This window comes from Panthera onca, chromosome C1 (assembly GCF_046562875.1).
Source record: "Panthera onca isolate mPanOnc1 chromosome C1, mPanOnc1 haplotype 2, whole genome shotgun sequence".
NCBI classification, from domain to species: domain Eukaryota; kingdom Metazoa; phylum Chordata; class Mammalia; order Carnivora; family Felidae; genus Panthera; species Panthera onca.
The window spans coordinates 55,164,001-55,189,326 of NC_138346.1; the positions used below are offsets into that span (position 1 = coordinate 55,164,001).

The 25,326-nt window shown below is 37.2% G+C and overlaps 1 protein-coding gene across 1 annotated transcript in view; it reads left to right on the forward strand.

The window, feature by feature from the left end:
- TTN (titin) overlaps positions 1-25,326 on the forward strand; it is a 276,115-nt gene that overhangs the window by 172,057 nt on the left and 78,732 nt on the right. Inside the window, exons 198-238 of the mRNA XM_078451133.2 lie at positions 270-412; positions 4,519-4,642; positions 5,169-5,435; positions 7,181-7,278; positions 7,920-8,088; positions 8,176-8,442; positions 8,543-8,809; positions 8,900-9,178; positions 9,270-9,678; positions 9,780-9,904; positions 10,006-10,272; positions 11,043-11,312; positions 11,403-11,705; positions 11,801-12,103; positions 12,389-12,576; positions 12,686-12,800; positions 12,896-13,180; positions 13,282-13,433; positions 14,123-14,270; positions 14,426-14,603; positions 14,994-15,115; positions 15,210-15,497; positions 15,607-15,903; positions 16,021-16,207; positions 16,666-16,781; positions 16,877-17,176; positions 17,374-17,673; positions 17,763-17,868; positions 17,969-18,165; positions 18,249-18,554; positions 18,651-18,929; positions 19,528-19,827; positions 19,941-20,243; positions 20,356-20,718; positions 21,039-21,341; positions 21,475-21,774; positions 22,231-22,527; positions 22,638-22,922; positions 23,014-23,307; positions 24,519-24,818; positions 24,932-25,240. Of these exons, the coding sequence (XP_078307259.2) occupies positions 270-412; positions 4,519-4,642; positions 5,169-5,435; positions 7,181-7,278; positions 7,920-8,088; positions 8,176-8,442; positions 8,543-8,809; positions 8,900-9,178; positions 9,270-9,678; positions 9,780-9,904; positions 10,006-10,272; positions 11,043-11,312; positions 11,403-11,705; positions 11,801-12,103; positions 12,389-12,576; positions 12,686-12,800; positions 12,896-13,180; positions 13,282-13,433; positions 14,123-14,270; positions 14,426-14,603; positions 14,994-15,115; positions 15,210-15,497; positions 15,607-15,903; positions 16,021-16,207; positions 16,666-16,781; positions 16,877-17,176; positions 17,374-17,673; positions 17,763-17,868; positions 17,969-18,165; positions 18,249-18,554; positions 18,651-18,929; positions 19,528-19,827; positions 19,941-20,243; positions 20,356-20,718; positions 21,039-21,341; positions 21,475-21,774; positions 22,231-22,527; positions 22,638-22,922; positions 23,014-23,307; positions 24,519-24,818; positions 24,932-25,240 (9,909 nt within the window). The remainder of the gene's footprint in view (positions 1-269; positions 413-4,518; positions 4,643-5,168; positions 5,436-7,180; positions 7,279-7,919; positions 8,089-8,175; positions 8,443-8,542; positions 8,810-8,899; positions 9,179-9,269; positions 9,679-9,779; positions 9,905-10,005; positions 10,273-11,042; positions 11,313-11,402; positions 11,706-11,800; positions 12,104-12,388; positions 12,577-12,685; positions 12,801-12,895; positions 13,181-13,281; positions 13,434-14,122; positions 14,271-14,425; positions 14,604-14,993; positions 15,116-15,209; positions 15,498-15,606; positions 15,904-16,020; positions 16,208-16,665; positions 16,782-16,876; positions 17,177-17,373; positions 17,674-17,762; positions 17,869-17,968; positions 18,166-18,248; positions 18,555-18,650; positions 18,930-19,527; positions 19,828-19,940; positions 20,244-20,355; positions 20,719-21,038; positions 21,342-21,474; positions 21,775-22,230; positions 22,528-22,637; positions 22,923-23,013; positions 23,308-24,518; positions 24,819-24,931; positions 25,241-25,326) is intronic.

Genomic DNA, 25,326 nt, shown 5'->3' on the forward strand with positions numbered 1-25,326 from the left:
TGCCTGGCAGAGAGACAGATGCAGCGCAGATTTCTTGCTGACCTTGGATATCAGAACGAAAGGGCCCCTACAAATACCCACTGTCCGGCCACCAGCTCTCCCCTTCTCAGCACTGAGGGGCCACGTTCACATGCGAGTTAAAATAGTGGCCAGTCCCACGGCTCTTTCCTTCTTGAAGAAAGCAACCATGGAGATGAATAACTAAGTGTATTTATGCTTTTGGAATTACAAAATGAGTGATCCTGAGCTGTTTCCTTCTTCTCGCCAAGCACGAGTAATTGGTCTTCTGAGACCTCTGAAGGATGTCACAGTGACTGCAGGGGAAACAGCCACCTTTGACTGTGAGCTCTCTTATGAGGATATCCCAGTGGAATGGTATCTCAAAGGGAAGAAACTCGAGCCCAGCGATCAGGTAAAAGGCAGGCGCCTTGCCATGTCCTGCTCTTCTCTTTCTCTCATGTTCTCCAACTTCACTCGGATGTTCCTTGTTCTTTGCTCTTATGTCCCTTCCTCTTCCTTTCCCTTTCTCTTACCTACTCTAGCCTGATTTCTGCTTAAATTGAAAAGCAGATTCTTCACATCATTGTTGGATTTAATCTGTTGATATTTTTATTGAAATGGAAATAAAAGTTTTAAATACAATAAGGTTTTAGTTTTTTGAGGAGAAGGCAAATGCTCATTAGCTATTAGTACTAGTTTGTTTGATTAACTGGAAGACAAGAGGGATCAAAAAGGCCTTTTGATTGGACGCCTTGCAACAACAGCCCACATTAAGTTTTGTGACTAATTCTCTCCGTGTTCTCTAGTGCTCTGCATATAAGGGGATTAAGAGGAGAAGATGGAAATTCCATTTCAGGCAGTTGATCAAGTGGTTGAGATAACTTCTGGGTAGACTTGCTCTTCAAGCATTTCTCCAAAGCTATTTTTAACCCTCAAGTGTTCTGAGCTGTGCAAATTCTGGAATGCCAAGTGGACTATTTACAGTGCAGCTGACAGTTGTGACAAGAGAGAGGGCTCAGAGGTTATCCACATATGTGAGCAAATACACATTAAGTTTTAGGAAATAACCAACTCTCAGTGTTAGCACTTCTATGTCCCAAATTTTCACTGTAAGTAAAAACTGAGGTGACTGTTCAGATAGACCTAAACTACCATTTACCTAAATTGAGCTATATATTCTGCCCCCCAAAACAGTGTGTTTATGTTATCCTGATAATTCTTCATTAATTTTGAGTTCTTAGAATAAAACTTTTAGAAAATGTCCAAAATGGGTTAGAAATAAAGCACAGGGAAGTACATTGTTCTATGACATTTTTTTTCAATATTTAAAAAATAATATCGAATGTGACAGCAAAGCTTCAATGCAAATCAAACTTCAAAGGTGTGAAGGCAAATAATTCAAAAAGGATTCAGTTTAACAAAGAGTCACAAGGTTGACTGAAGTAATAAGAAGGCAAATGCATTTGAATAACAGTAAATAGTAAAATAGTAAAAATAGTAAATAAATAGTAAAACAAACAAAAAATCATGTATTCTATCAAAGTCATTAAAGGAGAATTCTGTTAACAGTCACTGGGGAGACAAAGTCTGCTTGTTACACAGACAGTAATGATTAGTCGGTCTCCTTTTTTTGCTAAGGACAGAAAAAACAGCTGTACGTTCAAATGACCGTATGAGAATTAAGGTATATATGAGGAAACTTTCCCTACAGTGAGGTCTTCTAAATACTGAACTGGGTGAAGGAGTCATGTCCACCTTCAAGTTTGCTCTTTTTTTTTTTAAATGTACATTTGTCCTAATACGTGTAGTCTCATTGCTTTCATGTCCAAATGCAGAGAATTGGTTGCCTTTTCAAGATCCTTTCTATATCTGTAAACTCATGATTTGAATATAGGAACACTGCTTAAGGACAAATGATATTATACTTTTGCTACTAAGTATTTTTTGGTCAAATTAAGAGCTTTGTTTTATTAACAGATCAGTTCGCATTAGTTCTAATGTAAAAGCTCTACTATTTTATTTTGAAATGTAGATTCCTAAAAAATGTATCCACATTTCTTTTATTAAAAAAAGATTTTATATAGTATATACATATATACACATACATACATGTATATAGTCACTAAACTTTTTTCTGGGAATAAAAGAGATCACCTTACTATAATTCTCTAGGGCTTCTTTGTGTCTCTCTTGGCATAGGAATTTTAATCCTTTATTTTAGCCACCCAAAATACTTCAGCTGTTTATGAACTTGCTCTTAAATTACTTACATGTCTCTTTATAAAAAAAACTTTTTTTAATGTTTATTTATTTTTTGAGAGAGAGAGACAGAGTGTGAACAGGGGAGGGGCAGAGAGAGAGAGGGAGACGCAGAATCCAAAGCAGGCTCCAGGCTCTGAGCTGTCAGCGCAGAGCCTGATGCGGGAATTGAACTCACAAGCTGTGAGTCAGACGCTTAACTGAGCCACCCAGGCGCCCCTTATATGTCTCTTTTTTAAAAGAACTTAAATATAAACTGTGAAGTCATAAAGTCATTTTATTACATTTTGCAGATTTTGTTTCAATTTAATTCAGGCCTTTCATTTTCAGTTTGCAAAATGTTTAGCCTCCAAAACTACACAAACCAAATACAGGTGATTGAAATAGAAAATCAAAAAAAAAAAAAAAAATTAGGGGCGCCTGGGTGGCTTAGTTGGTTAAGTGTCCATCTCTTGATATTGGATCAGATCATGATCTCCTGGTCATGAGACTGAGCCCTGTGTTGGGCTCTGCGCTGAGTGTAGAGCCTGCTTGGTATTCTCTCTCCCTCTGCCCCTCCCCTGCTCACTTGCTCACTCTCTCTCTCAAAATAAATCACTTAAAAAAAAAAAGAAAGAAAGAAAACATTTTATAGAAAAAACAGTTGTGTTTCCTGCCCCACCTTGGCCATTAGTGCAGGAAGGCACTACTAGTCCTAACTGGGCCTTTGATAATTATGTATTTAAACTTTAACAGCATGGTCAGAGTCATAATGCCTATTACAGCAATATGCACCTACTAAAGGTTAACAATATTGTAAAAGGATAATCTCTAATATTATCCATGGAAACAGAAACCACCACAAAATCATCAGCTTAGTTTTTCCTTTTTTAACATAATCAAAGTACACTGTATATGAGTTACTTATTGAGAACTACTGTGTTCTGAGACAAGTTCTTGGTAACAGAGTATTCTAAAGTATCCTCAGAGGAATTTAAATGATAAAATAATGTGTAAACAGAGAAGCTATATCTGTGGATGGGTTGGGATCTGAAATACTTTAAAAGAATAGCCTAACACACAGTACAAAATTTATATTCAAATTTATATTGAAACATCATTACAAAAACAATTTTTTCCCATTCAAGCACCATGTTGAATAAGTAGCTATGTTACTAAGACATATCTTAATTACCTTCTCCTATCTGTTTGTTTTCCCTTATTATGTCTTTGACCTGTTCTCAATTATTAAGGTAGTTTTATTAATAGCCATGCCCAGCTCTTAATTAAGAAAAATCTTCATATGAAACTTTATTCCTGACTCTTTCATTCACACCAGCATAATAAATAGTTTCACTGGTAAAAAAATGTTTACATTATTCGTAACTCTAAATGAACTCTTAAGTGGTGCAGAATGAATCCCAATGACAGGGCACAGCATCTCACAGACTTTCATAGAAGAAACTCTGATTGTCGTATTGTGATTACTGTCAGGATGGCCCTGTCTGTAGCCTGATTTCCAATTGTATAAGCCACATTTATGAGACCTAATGGCAGTCCATATCAAGGTGGTGTATTCTTTTTGGACAATTCATTTTCCTACAGACTTCTTCCTCAAACCATCAAAGGTTGCATTTACAACAAGAATTTAGCATCCAAATATTAACAGCAATGGCAGTATTTGTCTTGATAGTCTAAGATCACAGGATTGTGAATTAATTTTTTCCTTTCCTTTAATTATTTAGCTTCTCTAAGTTCATATATATATATATATATATATATATATATATATATACATATACATATATACATACATATATATACATATATACATATACACATATACATATATATACATATATGTGTGTGTGTGTGTATATATATATATATATATATATATATATATATATATATATATATAAAGGCTCAGTGGCAGAATGGATGAAAATATTTATCTATATAAATATATACACATAAGTATAAACAGAAAATTTCCTAGGCATTTCAACATAAAAGGCCAACTAGTAATTATGTAAGGCAACTATGAAAGCCTAAAACTTCCTTAAAAGATTCCAAACTACTGGTTAAAATCATTTTCAAAGGCATATGTGCTGTATATATGATTATAAAACAACTTGGAAAGCACTATTCTAAACTGTTGACTAAGTGAATTAAATATATATATATATATATATATAGAGAGAGAGAGAGAGAGAGAGAGAGAGAGAATTGCTATTTCATATAGTCTTAAACTGTACTTTTTTCAAAAAAAAAAAATAGGTGGTCCCACGTTCAGAAGGAAGAGTTCATACACTTACTCTGAGGGATGTAAAGTTAGAAGATGCTGGAGAAGTCCAACTGAGAGCAAAAGATTTCAAAACTCATGCCAACCTCTTTGTGAAAGGTAATTACAAGGTTTATTTTCAAAAACGTGGTATAATGTGGAGGTTCATAAATAATGTCAACTCTCAATTTTCTTTTTATGATTAGTTCCATAGATCATTAATATCCACCAAAGATCCAAATTTTATTTTTTGGCCTAACAAATTAGGTCACAGACTGTAAAAGAAAAAAAAAAAGTCAAAATGGACTAGAATGTGTTTTACTTCCTCCCAACTGTTTATGTTGCATTCAATAAATGGCTAGAGGAAGAATTATTATCAAACTAGGTATCTATCACTTCATTAATCAAGATTTGGCCATTATTTCCTTGATGTTTCATACTTTTTAAAACAACACCTTTCCTCTGTATGTACAAATAATGGTGAAACATCATTATTAGAGGAAACCATCCAAGTGGAATCAAAACTTGCAAATGAAATTGAAAAACAGGAAAAGCTCTGGCGATATCAGAAGAAAGTTGAGGAGGTGCTCAAACTCTTGGAGAAGGAAAGGAGAAATACCTTGGCTAATTAGTGTGATTCTTTCAGAACCCCCCGTTGAGTTCACTAAGCCTCTTGAGGACCAGACGGTCGAAGAAGAAGCCACCGCAGTATTGGAATGTGAAGTATCCAGAGAAAATGCTAAGGTGAAATGGTTCAAAAATGGGACAGAAATCCTCAAAAGCAAGAAGTATGAAATTGTTGCTGATGGCAGGGTCAGAAAACTTATTATACATGGCTGTACCCCAGAAGATATTAAAACATACACTTGTGATGCTAAGGATTTTAAGACTTCCTGTAACCTGAATGTCGTGCGTAAGTATTCTTCTGACATGGGACTTTTCATTTGCAACTCTTTGATAATAACAAAAAAACCAGCACTTTTTGCATGCCCTTCTTGGCCTAACTGCATTTTTTGGCAACTTATGGTATCGATACTGACCTAACATGATCTTTATGTGTTTAAAAAAAAAAAAAAAGGAAAGAAAAGTTCTATTACATCTGGTCTGATAAGGACATATCGATCACTTTCACTATGTTTCTGACCAGGGGGTAAGGCTACTGTAGGAATATTCTGAAACAGATAAGGACAAATTGAATGAAAGAGACAAGAAAGGAGTCATGATTTAAAAAAAAAAAAAAGGGAAAGAAAAGAAAGAAAGAAAGAAAGAAAGAAAGAAAGAAAGAAAGAAAGAAAGAAAGAAAAGAAAGAAAAGAAAAGAAAGGAAAGCAATTTCTACTTGGAAAGAATGAATTCTCAGATGTCAGGAACAACTAGAAAATGAGTACGAAATTTCAGTTTGAGTAGGAGCACGCTAAGGTCTGCTGTAATATGACATAGCCCACTCACATAATACTATCTCTGAAAATAAGAAAGGATAATAAGAAGGAGCAAAGCCTGGATTCTTGGAGTCCTGTGAATGAAGAGGAATCTAATGGTTGTTAACATTACTTCTTCCTCTGGTGAAAAATACAACATCTCTTTTCCAAATGTCACATGCTAGTTCATTTTCTTCATTCATTCATTTGTCTGGTGATAACATTTTCAATGTATATTTTTGTGCAATTGCTGTTGTTTAGTTTAGTTGCTTCTCATCTGTCAACAGCTACAAAATAGTGGCTTTGATTGTGCTTCCATGTATCTTGTATTGTTTTATTCTTTCCACTTTGTGGTTGTTCTGCTTTAGCTTATGACAGAGTAGTTTCTTGGGTCTCCTTCTTCCCTTTGTCATCTGTTTTGTCACCACTCCAAGAAAGCTCAGCCACACTGAGCATGTCTTCAAACCTATTGGCCAGCATTTGTGTCCCAGAATTTCACTGATCAAGAACAATCATCCTTGGGAGGACTCACAAGGAGCCCTAAAAGAAGGAGGGGCAAAGGGCAGCTCTCTGATCCTATACATTTGCTGACTTAATTCTGGAGATAAATGAAACAAGAGATGTGAAAAACCAAATTACCCTCCCATACAAAACACATTGCTTTGTTGCACTAATAGATTTCATGCCTGTCTTATGTGTGAACATCTTTGAAGATGAAAGAAAACAAAAAAAGCTAAGTGTGTGTGACTTCAATTGCAGACTGACTCATGCCTCTTAGCCATAGACAAGACTAGTAATAGCACTTCAAGCTGCATTATCATTGAATTCTGCTAATTTCTTAAAGATTACGTTGCCTGCCTTAAATAAAATAATGTTTCTTTGCTACCGGTGTTTCCTTCGACAATATCAACTTTCAACTCTGGAAGAGTATCAATGGGAATTTTTCTTTCAGTTATTCAGAAGAACTGAGTTCATTATTGATTGATAGATAACAGATATAGATATATAATGAGTTGAACATGTAGCATGCAATATAATTTCATGAAAACTACAGAGATATGTAAAAAATAAAAGCAAAGTATCATACCTGAATGGCAGCTCCAAGTGCTTTCAAAATCTGTTGTAACCTATTAAAATGGAAAGGTCCTGCAAAAGACTAACTTTATCTTAATATGCACCACAGTAATGTTAGAGTAAATTCTAGAAGTCTCATTTTGAATTCTGATGACCTTCTCTTACAGCTCCTCATGTGGAATTCTTAAGACCACTCACTGATCTTCAAGTTAAAGAAAAAGAAATGGCTCGGTTTGAGTGTGAAATTTCCCGAGAAAATGCTAAGGTCTGTGATTGTATGGTTGCTATCTTGTATTGTCATATGCCTTTACTTTTAGTCTAGCCAAAATGGAAAAAAAAAAAAAAAAGAGTGAATCAAACTTACCTCTGATAATCACTTTACTTTTAAATTAAAGATTGTCACTTTGGTATGACATACATACTTGATTTAATTGTTTTCTTTTTAGTATTATTCATTTACTATTACTTGACAAACAATGGACTCACAATCAGGAGACTCAGATATTATTGGTTTGGGCCATATGGAATTGCTATTTTCTTAGGCTAAGAATAAATATCTGCAATTTCATGCCTCATTTACTACTGTTGTCTCAGTTCACACATCCTGAAAACAAAGAGTTAGTGTGCATGATATCTAAAACCCTCTGTGACTCTCAACTTACATGATCCTATTATCTTTAATAACTGATAATAGTTCACTTAACAATAACTGAAGAAATTTCTTCTTGTCCTTTTGGGTTTAGGTTGTATTTGCATTTACCACTTTGGTTCTTCTTTACACCATAGTTTTGTTGTTTTCAAAAAAACTCAGAATCCTAGTTCCTCTTAAGGACACATATGTGAAGGAACCAAAAAAAAAAAAAAAAAAAAAACCCTGAGAAAAGTATCTATTTACCTTAAATATAGGTTCACTGGTTTAAAGATGGTGCTGAAATTAAAAAGGGCAAAAAATATGACATCATATCTAAGGGAGCAGTGCGCATTCTTGTCATCAACAAATGTCTACTGAATGATGAGGCAGAATATTCCTGTGAAGTAAGGACAGCAAGAACTTCTGGCATGCTGACCGTACTAGGTAAGAATAAAGTCTTTCTTTGGAGAGGTATACGTTTCAAGAAAAAAAAAAATTCGGTTTAACTCAATGTTCTTGTTATTCTTGTAGAAGAAGAAGCTGTCTTTACAAAAAATCTTAGCAACGTTGAAGTTAGTGAAACAGACACTATAAAGCTGGTTTGTGAAGTCTCCAAGCCTGGAGCAGAAGTGATTTGGTACAAAGGGGATGAAGAGATCATTGAAACAGGAAGGTATGAAATACTTACGGATGGACGAAAGAGAATCCTGATCATTCAGAATGCTCACCTTGAGGATGCTGGCAACTACAACTGCCGACTCCCAAGTTCTCGAACTGATGGCAAAGTCAAAGTACATGGTATGAAAATCACAATAAATAATATTCTAAGAATTCATACTTGATGTATTTAAGGTGCAAATGCTGAAGTTTTTAATACCTCACAACCGCTTCTTTCCAGAACTTGCTGCTGAATTTATCTCAAAGCCTCAAAATCTTGAAATACTTGAAGGAGAAAAGGCCGAATTTGTCTGCTCTATATCAAAGGAAAGCTTTGAAGTCCAGTGGAAGAGGGATGATAAGACACTTGAATCTGGAGACAAATATGACATTATTGCTGATGGCAAAAAGAGGATCCTAGTTGTGAAAGATGCCACATTACAAGACATGGGCACTTATGTAGTCATGGTTGGGGCCGCCAGAGCAGCAGCTCACTTGACAGTAATTGGTAAGTTTGTTTTGTTCCTTGGGTTTACTTATGTTTGTCTCTACCACCTTGGTCCTTCTTCATACTATGAGAATTGTTGGTTGCTTTCAGAAAAACTCAGGATCGTAGTTCCTCTTAAGGACACCCGTGTAAAGGAACAACAGGAAGTCATCTTCAACTGTGAAGTCAATACAGAAGGTGCCAAAGCCAAATGGTTCAGAAATGAAGAGGCCATCTTTGATAGTTCAAAATACATTATTCTCCAAAAAGACCTGGTTTACACACTCCGAATTAGAGACGCACGATTAGATGACCAAGCCAACTATAGTGTGTCTCTGACCAATCACAGAGGTGAAAATGTTAAGAGTGCAGCTAATCTGATAGTAGAAGGTAAGTCACTTATGTGGCATTAAGGAGTTTTTAAGTCAATGTCTATTATGAAAATAGTTAAAATCAACATTATTCTTCTCCTTTATAACAGAGGAAGACCTTAGGATTATTGAGCCTCTTAAAGATATTGAAACAATGGAGAAGAAATCTGTCACATTCTGGTGCAAGGTGAATCGTCTCAACGTAACACTGAAGTGGACCAAAAATGGAGAAGAGGTGGCTTTCGACAACCGTGTTTTATACAGAATTGATAAATATAAACACTCTCTAATCATTAAAGACTGTGGCTTCCCAGATGAGGGTGAATACATTGTTACTGCTGGACAAGATAAATCTGTTGCTGAGCTTCTGATCATAGAAGCCCCGACAGAATTTGTAGAACACTTAGAAGACCAGACAGTCACTGAGTTTGATGATGCAGTCTTCTCCTGCCAGCTGTCCAGAGAGAAAGCAAATGTGAAATGGTACAGAAATGGGAGAGAAATCAAAGAAGGCAAAAAGTAAGTGGAAGCTTCTTAATCTCTATTTCTGTAACTATTACACATTTGACAATTTAGTGATCATTATGCAAGCTAACCAATAATTCAATCTCTTCTCTTAGATACAAATTTGAAAAAGATGGAAGTATACACCGACTCATTATCAAAGATTGCAGGCTGGATGATGAATGTGAATATGCTTGTGGAGTAGAAGACAGAAAATCTCGAGCTAGACTTTTTGTGGAAGGTACACACTGAGTGAAAGGACAATTTTAATATTAGCACCAGTTTTTAAAGGTTGTGAACCCAAATATGAACATGTTTGTATTCATTTTGCATTTTTTTCAGAAATCCCTGTTGAGATCATCAGGCCTCCCCAAGATATTCTTGAAGCCCCTGGTGCTGATGTTGTCTTTTTGGCTGAGCTCAACAAAGATAAGGTGGAAGTCCAGTGGCTAAGAAATAACATGGTTGTTGTTCAGGGTGACAAACATCAGATGATGAGTGAAGGAAAGATACACAGGTTACAGATTTGTAATATTCAACCTCGTGACCAGGGTGAATACAGATTTATTGCCAAAGACAAAGAAGCCAGAGCTAAGCTTGAACTGGCAGGTAAATGCCTTTCTTTTATTTTCAAATATCCTCACAATATCACAGATGCATTGTAAGTTTCAGATTTTGCAATTAGTGAGGTAATGCCTGTGAAAGCCTTTAATTTCTGTTAGGCTCCACCCACATGTGACTATTCTAATTTCTCTTACCACAAGGGTGTCCTGAGTAAGAGGTAATTGATAGCATTTTTCTTTACTTGCCAGAACCTTGAACAGTTCCTGGCACATGGTGGCTGTTCATTAGTACCTAGAATTGACATAGTACCTTGAAAGTCATCCCCAAAAACCTGGACTTAGGGCAAACTCAGGTTTCTTCTATTTTCCAAACCCCATGGAGCCTCTTAGGTCTGTTTTCATCCTGATTCAAGCTTCCAAGGCATCCTTATTGGTTGACATTATGAAAAAGCCATTAGTGTTCCTCTTGTACCTAGGTAGTTTGTCTGGTTTATCCCTAAGTATGACACGCCCACTTCACAAAAACAAACATGTTTTGTACTATGTTTAGTTCTCCATTATTAATTTTGGCAAAGAATGGAGATTTTATGGATGATATAAAAATCATCCTTAATCCTCTGTTTTCAAGTCTGACAATTTGCAAAATAAGCCATGAGAACTCTAAGTCAGTCAGTGTTCTGTGCTAGAAAGTTACTGTGATATATTTCCAAGGTTGTATCACTGATATTTGCTAACAAATGCATAGTAAAGAAGCTATGGTGTAACTGGACTACAACATATAAGTCAAAAGCATTCACGTGTTATTTTTCTCACCAGCTGCACCTAAAATCAAGACAGGCGATCAAGATCTTGTGGTTGATGTTGGCCAGCCTCTGACAATGGTGGTGCCCTATGATGCCTACCCTAAAGCAGAAGCCGAGTGGTTTAAAGAAAATGAAGCTCTGTCTTCAAAAACTGTTGATACTACAGCTGAACAAACTTCTTTCAGAATTTTAGAAGCTAAGAAAGGAGACAAAGGAAGGTATAAAATTGTGCTTCAGAACAAACATGGAAAAGCAGAAGCATTCATCAATTTAAAAGTTATTGGTAAGCCCTTAAATCACTTGGGACTTGATTGGCAAAGCACAATTAAAAGCATGACAGCACACTAAAAAAATTTGTATATGTGCATTTCAGATGTTCCAGGGCCAGTTCGCAACTTAGAAGTGACAGAAACATTTGATGGTGAAGTAAGCCTTGGTTGGGAAGAACCATTAACTGATGGCGGAAGCAAAATCATAGGTTATGTTGTTGAAAGACGTGACATCAAAAGAAAGACCTGGGTTCTGGCCACTGACCGTGCAGATAGTTGTGAGTTCACTGTCACTGGACTACAGAAAGGCGGAGTTGAGTACCTGTTCCGTGTCAGTGCAAGAAACAGAGTTGGCACTGGTGAACCAGTAGAAACTGACAATCCTGTAGAAGCAAGGAGTAAATATGGTAAGAAGTTTTTAAGTAAATTGCAAACTAGCTTATCTTTGCTTTTATCTCTGATTTAACCCGAAACCTATGTTTTCTTCTTTGATGAAATCCAGATGTTCCAGGCCCTCCTTTGAATGTAACCATCACTGACATAAATAGATTTGGGGTTTCACTGACATGGGAACCGCCAGAGTATGATGGAGGAGCTGTGATCACAAACTACGTTATTGAATTGAGAGACAAGACTTCTATCAGATGGGACACTGCCATGACAGTAAGAGCTGAAGATCTATCTGCAACTGTCACTGATGTGGTAGAAGGACAGGATTATAGTTTCCGGGTCAGAGCCCAAAACCGCATTGGAGTTGGAAAACCAAGTGCAGCCACACCTTTTGTCAAAGTTGCTGATCCAATTGGTAAGCTCATCAAAACAAGGAAATAATTACTTCATGAAATCCATAAATTAAGTCTATTAATTAAAATAAATTGGAGTTAATGAAAAGATAGAACATCAGAAAGATGTGAGCAAAATCATAGAAATCCAGGCTGTGCCTATCATAGAAATCCAGGCTGTGCCTACTTTTACTCAGTGAATTCAGTAAACCTGCTATTTTAATGCAGATGATAGCAATGGTTACACGTTATCTTAACAAACTGTTACTGAATTCAATGGTATGTTCCAACTCTTTCTTCCATTCCAGAGAGACCAAGTCCTCCTGTGAACCTAAAATCCTCAGATCAGACTCAGTCATCAGTTCAGCTCACATGGGAACCTCCTCTGAAAGATGGAGGAAGTCCAATATTGGGTTATATAATTGAGCGATGTGAAGAAGGAAAAGATAATTGGATTCGTTGCAATATGAAACTTGTCCCTGAACTGACTTACAAGGTAGGGAGCTTATATCTAAAAAAAATATTCAATGTATGATCATGGACTTAAATGTATGTGTGTGTGTGTGTGTGTGTATTTTTCTTACAACTATTGATTCATACTTTAGGTTACTGGATTACAAAAAGGAAATAAATATTTATATCGAGTATCTGCAGAAAATGAAGCTGGTGTTTCAGATCCATCTGAAATTCTTGGTCCTCTAACTGCTGATGATGCATTTGGTAAGTGGATATTTTATTTTTAGATTTAATAGCTTAATATAGCTTAATAGCCTTAAATATAGTGCTGGAGACTCATTAATTTTTCTTTTTGGTAGCTGAACCAACAATGGACTTAAGTGCATTTAAAGATGGTCTAGAAGTTATTGTCCCGAATCCTATCAAGATCCTGGTTCCAAGTACAGGCTATCCAAGGCCAACTGCAACCTGGTCTTTTGGAGATAAAGTACTAGAAGCAGGGGACCGTGTGAAAATGAAAACCTTATCTGCCTATGCTGAACTTGTCATTTCTCCAAGTGAACGTCCAGACAAGGGCATTTATACACTGAAATTAGAAAATCCCGTAAAAGCAATTTCTGGGGAAATTGACGTCAATGTGATTGGTAAGGAACTAAACTTTTGTTACATATGGTGATTTGACAGTATTAACAAATATTGGTTCAATCTATTACCGATATTGATTTTGGACTACCTTTTTTTTCAGCTCGCCCAAGTGCACCCAAAGAACTGAAATTTGATGAGATAACCAAGGACTCAGTACATTTGACTTGGGAACCACCAGATGATGATGGAGGGAGTCCATTAACTGGATATGTTGTTGAAAAGCGAGAAGTCAGCCGGAAAACATGGACTAAAGTGAGTTTTGAGCAGCAATGCAACTCACAGAAAAAAGAGTGGGGGGAATCCCAGAATGCTGGGATGCCATGCACAGTTTACATGGTTTAAATTTACCTTGCTGAAAAAGACCCAAAAACTTCTCTTAAATGCCTTGATGCTAATGCTTCTTGAGGTAGTTCAACCAAGATTTGGTATAACTACCTTATTTTGTGCCTTACCAAATTTTCTACTGTTTGCTAAAAAATAAAATTACCTATTCACTTGGTACCTGATGAGTATCCAGTGTGCCCTATGAAACGATCAGCCATTCTAAGGACACTAAGTATTTAACTCCCTGGTCATCAAACTTCTCACTCCACTAGATTATCTTAGTTGGCCCAATCTACCATTTGTTTTCTCTTCAGTTTATTACTGTTATTTATTAATTTCTCATTATTGTTTTTTACCTTGATTTAAAAGCATATTTCTAATAACCAAGCTGGTGGAAAGAACCAATACCTTATTTGACACCTTTTTAATGTGTATAAGTTATGAAAGTCTCACCTTAATATAAGGTTCAAATATTGTGTCTTACTCTGCAAATTTTTCCCTAGTGTAAAATTAATAACCCTTACCATTAAAAAAATTTTCCATTTGTATCACTGCTTGTCGTAAAAATCTTTGACTCAGGCTTTTGAGAAACGAGTAATTATATTTCTTTGTCCCAGGTTATGGACTTTGTGCCTGACCTAGAATTCACAGTTCCTGATCTTGTTCAAGGGAAAGAATATTTATTTAAAGTCTGTGCTCGTAACAAGTGTGGCCCAGGAGAACCTGCTTATGTTGATGAACCTGTAAATATGTCAGCTCCTGCAAGTGAGTACATTCTTGATGGTTGCTTATGGAGCCTCTTGTTACCTTTTTTTGCTTTGAGACCAGGAGTCGAATTTATGGGGGAACGGCAGGGGCAGGCAATATGGAGATTTCATAGATGGCCTATCTAACACTGACTCTCTTTAAAATGTTTATAGCGGTACCTGACCCACCAGAGAACGTTAAATGGAGAGATAGAACAGCCAACAGCATCTTCCTAACATGGGATCCACCTAAATATGATGGTGGTTCACGCATCAAAGGATATATAGTTGAAAAATGTCCACGTGGTTCGGATCGATGGGTTGCCTGTGGGGAACCAGTTGCAGACACAAAGTAGGGTTTTTGTTTGTTTTTAATATAATCTGTTGTCAAATTGGCTTACATACAACACCCAGTGCTCATTCCAACAAGTGCACAGAGTAGGTTTTTATAATTATTTGACACAAGAGTAAATGTTTCATCTTACTAAAATTAGTGTTTTTCTTTTAGAAAATCTATTAGTTTTTTTCATTGATAATTCCTCTGGTGTGCTTGTCCGACTTTAAAGAGTGCTACTGAACTTATCCCCTACCCAAGGTGTTCATTAGTTATAATACTGAAGCAATCCAGAATTAATTTAAGGAATAAATAGTGTTATACGAAGAGAAGGTATGAATTTTAGAAAGATCATATAAAACAGGTTGTGTGCATTATAGTAAAATATACCATTTTATTTTCTGATAGAATGGAAGTAACAGGTCTTGAAGAAGGCAAATGGTATGCCTACCGCGTGAAGGCCCTGAACAGGCAAGGTGCTAGCAAACCAAGCAAACCCACAGATGAAATCCAGGCTGTGGATACACAGGGTATTTATTTTTGGTTTTTGTATTATTAACCAGGCCTCTGCTTTTCATTTTGTTTGAGCTTGCTAACATTATAAATCATCTTTTCCAATTTCAGAGGCTCCAGAAATTTTCCTTGATGTGAAGCTCCTTGCTGGTCTCACTGTAAAAGCAGGAACTAAAATTGAACTTCCTGCCACTGTAACTGGAAAACCTGAACCTAAAATAACTTGGACAAAAGCCGATATGCTTCTGAAGCAGGACAAAAGAATCACCATTGAAAATGTTCCTAAAAAATCCACAGTGACCATCATTGATAGTAAGAGAAGTGACACTGGCACATACATCATCGAGGCTGTCAACGTCTGTGGTCGGGCCACTGCTGTGGTAGAAGTGAACGTCTTAGGTAAGAGAGGCCATCATTTAAAAAATGCGCAGACTCATTTCAGTTACTTTTAAAAATAAAACATGATTTTTTAAATGATTTTTTCCTGAGTGTATAATGTCATCCACAGACAAACCTGGACCACCAGCTGCTTTTGACATCACAGAAGTGACCAATGAGTCATGTCTTCTAACATGGAACCCCCCACGAGATGATGGTGGATCTAAAATCACAAACTATGTTGTGGAGAGAAGAGCAACTGACAGTGAAGTGTGGCACAAGCTCTCATCAACTGTCAAGGATACAAACTACAAGGCAACCAAATTAACACCCAACAAAGAATACATCTTCAGAGTTGCTGCAGAAAACATGTATGGTGTTGGTGAACCAGTTCAGGCTACTCCAGTAACAGCTAAATATCCATTTGGTAAGTTTCTCTTTAATAAGTTGGCCAAAAATTTTTAAAAAGATACTTGTGTCAAACTTGGATTTGGGTGTCATATTTATATATAGGGCATATAACACATCGTTATCCTACCTATAGATCCACCTGGACCTCCAACTCGCCTAGAACCTTCTGATATCACTAAGGATGCAGTTACTCTCACATGGTGTGAGCCAGACGATGATGGAGGAAGCCCAATCACTGGATACTGGGTTGAAAGATTAGATCCTGATACTGATAAATGGGTTAGATGCAATAAAATGCCAATAAAGGACACAACATATAGGTATGTCCAATATCTCCATCAAGGTGTTAAGACAGCAGTATACACAATTTTTAATTCTCAAGCATTCATTTTGATTACAAATTCTTATATATTAACCATAACATTTTAAATTATTTGTACTTATATTTTGTATTACCACATGATCTAAGAAATGATATAAATTCCATTCAAGGGCACATTTCTTAATTTCCTACTATAAAATATTAACTTTCTGTGAGTTTCAAAGTGTTTGGTCTTCCAGTATATTATGATCATGATTTTTTATAGATCTTAGAATTACATTAGTACATTCAATCAAATCGAAAGTTAAAAGGCAATTTTAAAATTATATTGAAATATTTTCAGTTAAATTTCCAAATCAGTTTTTCACAATTTAAATAAATTAGTTCCTTCCATGTAAAATACATAGAGGCTTCTGCTTATCATGGTATTCAACTCATACTTTGTCCCTAATTCAGAGTGAAAGGTCTCACCAATAAGAAAAAATACAGATTCCGTGTGTTGGCTGAAAATCTTGCCGGACCTGGAAAACCAAGCAGATCAACTGAACCAATCTTAATAAAGGATCCAATAGGTATTGTTTATATATTTTTATGTGGTCATTTTGAAGCTTATATTAACTCCTTTTTTGACAAACCTAAATCATGGTTTCATTTCATTGGTTTGCAGATCCTCCATGGCCTCCTGGAAAACCAACTGTGAAAGATGTAGGCAAAACATCATTGATGTTGAATTGGACAAAGCCAGAACATGATGGAGGGGCAAAGATTGAGTCTTATGTCATTGAAATGCTAAAGACTGGAACGGAGGACTGGGTCCGAGTGGCTGAAGGTGTTCCCACCACTCAGCATTTTCTCAAGGGTCTCATGGAAGGGCAGGAATACTCATTCCGAGTTAGAGCTGTGAACAAGGCTGGGGAAAGTGAGCCCAGCGAACCCAGTGACCCTGTGCTCTGCAGGGAAAAGCTGTGTAAGTCACTCTTGATGTTTAGTGTATATAAATTCCTCTAACGTAGGTCTGAGAACTACAGTATGAGAAAATATGAAAAACTCATAACTAGATTGCTTCATCATTGCTATGTGACTTCCTAGTGACTGCTAGAGAATTCAGTGAAGACTGAGTATTGGACAATAAAAAAATTGAATTTTTCTTTTTTTCTTCTTTAGATCCTCCATCACCACCTCGCTGGCTTGAAGTTATTAATATCACAAAAAATACAGCAGACCTCAAGTGGACAGTTCCTGAGAAAGACGGAGGGTCCCCCATCACCAACTATATCGTGGAAAAGAGAGATGTGAGGCGAAAAGGCTGGCAAACAGTGGACACAACTGTCAAGGACACCAAGTGCACAGTAACCCCACTGACAGAGGGCTCTTTATATGTGTTCCGAGTTGCTGCAGAAAATGCCATAGGACAAAGTGACTACTGTGAAGTTGAGGACTCTGTTCTGGCCAAAGACACCTTTAGTATGCTAACTTAATATTTGTGACACTGTTCGTACTGGATTATCATTTTTCCCTCTGTTTTTTCTAACTATTGAATGTTTTGCTTCCAGCCACCCCTGGACCACCCTATGCTCTGACAGTGGTTGATGTAACCAAGCGACATGTTGACCTGAAGTGGGAACCACCTAAAAATGATGGTGGAAGACCAATACAAAGGTAGAATTTTAATTAATTTACAAAGGATAATTTATACTCAGCTGAAAATTCTTAACTGTATTTTCTCTATTAACACTAATGAACTGCTTTATTTCAATAGATATATCATTGAGAAGAAAGAAAAGTTAGGTACCCGTTGGGTGAAAGCTGGAAAGACCTCAGGACCTGACTGTAACTTCAGAGTAACTGATGTCATTGAAGGAACAGAGGTCCAGTTTCAGGTTCGGGCAGAAAATGAAGCTGGAGTTGGTCACCCAAGCGAACCCACAGAAATCCTGTCAATTGAAGATCCAACAAGTAAGTAGTGTCAATTAAACAAAGGATATCATCTAGAGCTTGATGACGAGATGGTGGATGTGAATGTTTCACTCTTTTTTCAGGTCCTCCTTCACCTCCCCTTGATTTGCATGTGACTGATGCTGGGAGAAAGCACATCGCCATTGCCTGGAAACCTCCAGAGAAAAATGGTGGAAGTCCTATTATAGGATATCATGTTGAAATGTGTCCGGTAGGCACTGAGAAATGGATGCGAGTTAATTCTCGCCCAATTAAAGACTTGAAATTCAAAGTTGAAGAAGGTGTTGTTCCTGACAAGGAGTATGTTCTGAGAGTGAGAGCTGTCAATGCTGTTGGTGTCAGTGAGCCATCTGAAATCTCTGAAAATGTGGTTGCCAAAGACCCAGACTGTAAGAACACAGTTTCTTTCAATTAATAAAACAGACTTTGCTTATCATACATTGCATTTTGACATATCTTTTTTTTCCTTTTTGGATATCTTACAGGCAAGCCAACAATTGATATGGAGACTCATGACATTGTTGTTATTGAAGGTGAAAAGTTAAGAATTCCTGTTCCCTTCAGAGCTGTCCCAGTTCCAACTGTTAGTTGGCATAAAGATGGCAAAGAAGTTAAAGCAAGTGACAGATTAACAATGAAGAATGATCATATCTCTGCACACCTCGAAGTTCCCAAGAGTGTCCATGCAGATGCTGGAGTTTATACCATTACACTAGAGAATAAGCTTGGCTCAGCAACTGCCTCAATCAATGTCAAAGTCATAGGTAATCAGTCTTTGATGAAATACAAGATATTATTCTTCACACATTGGGAAAATTAGTTAACTTTGTAGTGTTAGTATAAAGGGCTTCATGAGTTGGCTATTTGTAAACTAAATTGCTTCTCATATGGAAAGAAATCATCTGGAAAACAAGTAATTATAGAAATGAAATTGCTAGTTAAACTCTGATTAAACTAATTTACTTCTGTTGTAATTATTGGCATGTGAAGTACTAAATAAAAGATACAGCATACCCAAAGAATGTTTAAATTGCCAATATTCATTTATTAATTGTATTTGCATTTTTCCATAGTGTACTCACCAGGATTAGTAATACTTTCTGCCCCCTCCCACACAGATGATGTTTAAAAATTGGGTGGGGGTGATTTTCACTTAGAACAAAAACTCAGAGGAGTTACATATGTTTAGTAATTGGGGCCAATGACGCTAAATAGCCTTCAGCATAAGGCGGCAGAGGGGCGTTCCAGCACATCAAAGATTATCCCACCCAACAGGTGGATAGTCTCAGAGAAAGAAAGAGTGTACTTTTAACATGCTGACTTTTCAGATTACAATAATAATTATCACTTTATTTCTGATAGGCCTACCTGGACCATGCAAAGATATTAAAGCAAGTGACGTGACCAAGAGTTCTTGTAAATTAACCTGGGAACCTCCAGAATATGATGGTGGAAGCCCAATCCTTCATTATGTCCTGGAACGCAGAGAGGCTGGGAGAAGGACATACATACCAGTCATGTCTGGTGAGAACAAGCTGTCTTGGACTGTAAAAGATCTCATACCAAATGGTGAATACTTCTTCCGTGTTAAAGCTGTCAACAAGATTGGTGGAGGCGAATATATTGAACTGAAAAATCCGGTCATTGCTCAAGATCCAAAGCGTAAGTTGGGGCATGGATGTAACATAGCTAGGAATTAATATGCAGTTTTTTACTTAAAAAAAGATGGGTTTGTGCATGGGTACATATTAACCATTTTTTTCCTTATTGTTCAGAACCCCCTGATCCACCTGTAGATGTTGAGGTCCATAATCCTACAGCTAAAGCAATGACTATTACATGGAAGCCACCTTTGTATGATGGAGGGAGCAAAATAATGGGTTACATCATAGAGAAGATTGCTAAGGGTGAAGACAAATGGAAGAGATGCAATGAACACCTAGTACCAGTCCTGACCTATACAGCAAAAGGACTCGAAGAGGGAAAGGAATACCAGTTCAGAGTGCGAGCAGAAAATGCTGCTGGTATTAGTGAACCTTCTCGAGCCACTCCTCCAACCAAAGCTGTAGATCCTATTGGTAAGTTTTGTTTAATGGGGTTGCTGTTTGCCCGCGGCACAATCAAGGAGAATAATGTTTTGTCAATGTTTTGATCAGAATTGAGAACAATTATTGTTTTTAATCATTACAGATGCTCCAAAAGTCATTATGAGAACAAGCCTAGAAGTGAAACGAGGTGATGAAATAGAACTTGATGCAACTATTTCTGGGTCACCTTACCCGACTATTACGTGGCTAAAGGATGAAAAAGTTATTACACCAGAAGAAATTAAAAAGCGAGTAGAACCCACAATTAGGAGGAGGAAGGGTGAAGTTCAAGAAGAAGAACCATTTGTCCTGCCTCTAACACAACGTTTGAGTATCGACAACAGTAAAAAGGGAGAATCTCAGCTACGTGTCCGAGATTCTCTCCGACCTGACCATGGCCTGTATATGATCAAAGTTGAAAATGACCATGGTATCGCAAAAGCTCCTTGTACTGTCTGTGTGCTAGGTACGTAGGTAAAACTACACTTCTCAATGGAAGAAAGTCTATATGAAGAGTTTCAGTAAAACTTAAAAAAGGGGTTTTGGCAGGGGAGGTGGGGAAGGGGGATAAAAGAAGTAGGAAATAGCTTCAGCAAGTTATCCTCAGTCCCATTTTTCCTGCTGGCTATGTAAACAAAATCAACCCACCTTGGTATTTGTTAGCCATACAAAGACAGATGTAGAAAAAGCAGAAGTTTATGTTAAAGGGGCATGCTAACATTTACATTTTCCTTTGCAACCTTTTCTACACAAAATTTTAATCACTGCTATCTTTTGAAATATTAGATACACCAGGGCCACCAATCAACTTTGTATTTGAAGATATTAGAAAGAACTCCGTCCTCTGTAAATGGGAACCACCCCTTGATGATGGTGGCAGTGAAATTATAAACTACACTTTGGAAAAGAAAGACAAGACAAAACCTGACTCAGAATGGATTATTGTCACTTCAACACTTAGACACTGCAAATATTCAGTGACAAAACTGATTGAAGGGAAAGAGTATCTCTTTCGTGTAAGAGCTGAAAATAGGTTTGGGCCTGGACCGCCATGTGTTTCAAAGCCATTTATAGCTAAAGATCCATTTGGTAAGGTTCTTTTAGCATCTACATTTTGCCTTTTATCATATGCAAGGGTATATTCATTATCGTAGCTTATAAACTTGAATTTTTAGGTCATACTAGAGAATTAATTCAAATATGCCATTTTTTTTTTTATCAGAACCACCTGATGCACCCGATAAGCCCATTGTAGAAGACATTACAAGCAACAGTATGCTAGTGAAATGGAATGAACCAAAAGATAATGGAAGCCCCATCTTGGGTTACTGGCTTGAAAAACGTGAGGTTAATAGTACACATTGGTCTCGTGTCAACAGAAATCTTCTGAATTCTTTGAAGACCAATGTAGAAGGCCTATTAGAAGGACTCACCTATGTTTTCAGAGTATGTGCTGAAAACGCAGCTGGACCTGGAAAGTTCAGTCCGCCTTCAGACCCCAAAACAGCACGTGATCCAATCTGTAAGTAATTTCTTATGAAGAGAGTGGGGTACAGCATGGTGACTATAATTAAGTCACTTCATCCAGTTAATTAAGTACTATATTATATACCTGAAAGTTGTTAAGAGAGTAGATCTTGAACGTTATCAGTACCAAAAAAAAATAATTAATTATGTAAGGGGAGGGAGGTGTTAACTAACATTGTGGTAACCATTTTGTAATATATGCATGTATCAGATCATATTGTACACCTTAAATTTACAAAAAAACAAGCAAAATATTAAATACCTACAGACATATATTAAGGTTGCAATGTAAAATTTTAAACATCTTGTACATATAGCTTAAAAGTTTCACAAAGCAATACTTACCCCATATTACATGCAATGCGCTATGAAAAAAAGTGGGATAGAGTAAGCTACTGTGCATTTTAAAATCTTCTGGGAGTTTTGATTTGTGTATCTACATTCATTCTAGCTCCACCTGGGCCACCTGTCCCAAGAGTCACCGACACAAGCTCTACAACTATTGAACTAGAATGGGAACCTCCAGCTTTCAATGGCGGTGGGGAAATTGTTGGCTACTTTGTTGATAAGCAGCTGGTTGGAACAAACGAATGGTCACGTTGCACGGAGAAGATGATCAAGGTCCGTCAGTACACAGTCAAAGAAATCCGAGAGGGTGCCGATTATAAACTTCGAGTGAGTGCCGTCAATGCTGCAGGTGAAGGACCACCAGGAGAAACGGGACCGGTTACTGTGGCTGAACCACAAGGTAACTTAAAAGTTGCATGGATCCATGCAATAAGATTATGGACATTTTTCCACCAAAGGATTTTTTTTTCATCTTTCTTGGACTAACGTATTACTGTTCTCTTTAAACAGAGCCTCCAACTGTGGAACTAGATGTTTCTGTCAAGGCTGGCATACAAATAATGGCTGGGAAGACCCTTAGAATTCCAGCTGTGGTAACTGGTCGTCCAGTGCCTACCAAAGTATGGACCATAGAAGAAGGGGAGCTGGATAAAGACCGTGTTGTAATAGAGAATGTTGGAACCAAATCGGAACTAATTATCAAGAATGCATTGAGAAAAGATCATGGCAGATATGTGATTACAGCTACCAATAGCTGTGGTTCCAAATTTGCAGCAGCCAGGGTAGAAGTTTTTGGTAAGGAATGTTACATGGATTTTCATAGGGTTTTTCTAAATGATACAATTTATTGCACTGATTTTTACGTTTGTTTGTTTTAATTTTTCAGATGTTCCTGGACCGGTTCTTGACTTAAAACCTGTTGTGACAAATAGAAAGATGTGTTTGCTTAATTGGTCTGACCCAGCAGATGATGGAGGAAGTGAAATCACAGGATTCATTATTGAAAGAAAAGATGCTAAGATGCATACCTGGAGACAACCAATAGAGACTGAGAGATCTAAATGTGACATCACAGGTCTCCTTGAGGGACAAGAATATATGTTCCGTGTGATTGCCAAGAACAAGTTTGGCTGTGGCCCTCCTGTTGAAATAGGACCAATTCTTGCAGTTGATCCACTAGGTAAAAGAGGTTTTCATTGTGTTTATAAAGTAAATACTGTTTGCTTCTAGTTATGCCATTTATTTATTGAGCCCTATGACTTCAAACTCCCAAGAGTCTCATGGTCTATAGCAAGAGAGTGATAAGAAAGGTGAATCAAAAAACTACTGGCAACTTTAAGAATATCATACTTGCTATAATATCAATGTAATTTTGCACAAAACCGTATGGTTTCATGTACTGAAAAAACCTGAATCTACCAGAGCTTAACAACAACCTACAAACAGGTAGAAATACTACATCTTGGCAATAGAATACTCTGGAGTGATTAATTTAATGCTTTAGTAGTTAAAGGGAGTTCACTGTTTTTGAAGGATTACAGGATATACAACAGCCTTATGATAAATGCCTTAGTCTTCCTTTAGCCCTCAAGTAGTCTCCACACTGGAAGGATATGGATGCTCAGAGTCAGAGAAAGCCACCAGAGAATAGAAAACCAACCAAAGGAAATCTCCTTAAGCAGTGTGAGCAAATGTGAAACTCTAAAATTGCACACACTTGGTAATGCATACTGACATCCCATCACATCCTCCCCATAACAGCTCATCTCAAAAATGTCTGCTCTAGCTCAAGTTGTGCCACAAGTATCAAAACAGAGCTGAGCTTCCACTGCAAAGCTCTGCTTCCAGTTACAGTGACAGTTCAACAGGAGACTAGTTTTACCATGCAAAGTTATGCTTTGTTTTGTCCTTTGGGCCACGAAACTACAGAAGCATCACGTAAATTCTCTTTCCACTCCATTTTAAACCCACACTTGAGGCAACATGGTTCTAAGTGTGTTCAGCAGACACATGCACTGTCCTTTAATAAAGGAAACACTTTGCTCCCAGCTGGTCATTCAGAGCAAAACTTCACAGACCTTCTCTCCTACTTCATTAGGACTAGAAGCTTTCCCAGTGACAGAGGTAAAATATCTAAAATGCTAAAAATAACAAAAGTCTACATTCCCTTTGATTTATTTTTAATCAATAATTTTTACTCTAAGAAAAATTCTGCCTGTATAAATGCCTATAATTCTGGTAACTGATATGTTTTTGGAAGGATTTTAAAGATGGATGTAAGGTTATGCCAAACAGAAACTTATTTCTCACATAATTAATTTAAAGTGAAATGCTATTTCCTATATGAATATTTATTTCATGCTTGTCATTTCAACTTGCCTCTGGTTAAAGGTCCTCCAACATCTCCCGAGAGGCTCACATACACAGAAAGGACAAAATCCACTATCACCCTTGACTGGAAAGAGCCCCGCAGTAATGGCGGCAGCCCCATCCAAGGTTATATCATTGAAAAACGGCGTCACGACAAACCTGACTTTGAAAGAGTTAACAAGAGACTCTGCCCAACCACATCTTTCCTGGTTGAAAATCTTGATGAACACCAAATGTATGAATTCCGTGTCAAAGCCGTCAATGAAATTGGCGAAAGTGAACCATCTCTGCCTCTTAACGTGGTCATACAGGATGACGAAGGTGTGGAATCTGTGCATGATTTTAGTGCATTTTACAGCGCGGCCTTTATCTTCATAAGTTGAGCAAATATACTTAGGACTATGCATTTTTTTTTCTTTCCTTTCTCTTTACAGTGCCTCCAACTATTAAGTTGCGCTTGTCTGTTCGAGGAGACACTATCAAAGTTAAGGCAGGAGAGCCTGTTAACATCCCTGCAGATGTGACAGGCCTTCCAATGCCTAAGATTGAGTGGTCCAAGAACGAAACTGTGATCGAAAAACCCACTGATGCACTTAAGATAACCAAGGAAGAAGTATCCCGAAGTGAGGCAAAGACGGAGCTTAGCATTCCCAAAGCAGTCCGGGAAGACAAAGGCACCTACACAGTTACTGCTTCCAATCGCCTGGGTTCAGTGTTCCGAAATGTTCACGTGGAAGTATATGGTAAGGGACCCGTTTTCTTCTATCAAGATGAAATCCAGTACCTTTTTAAGAATGGCCTTCTCATTCTCCTGTGTTGGTTCCTTCCC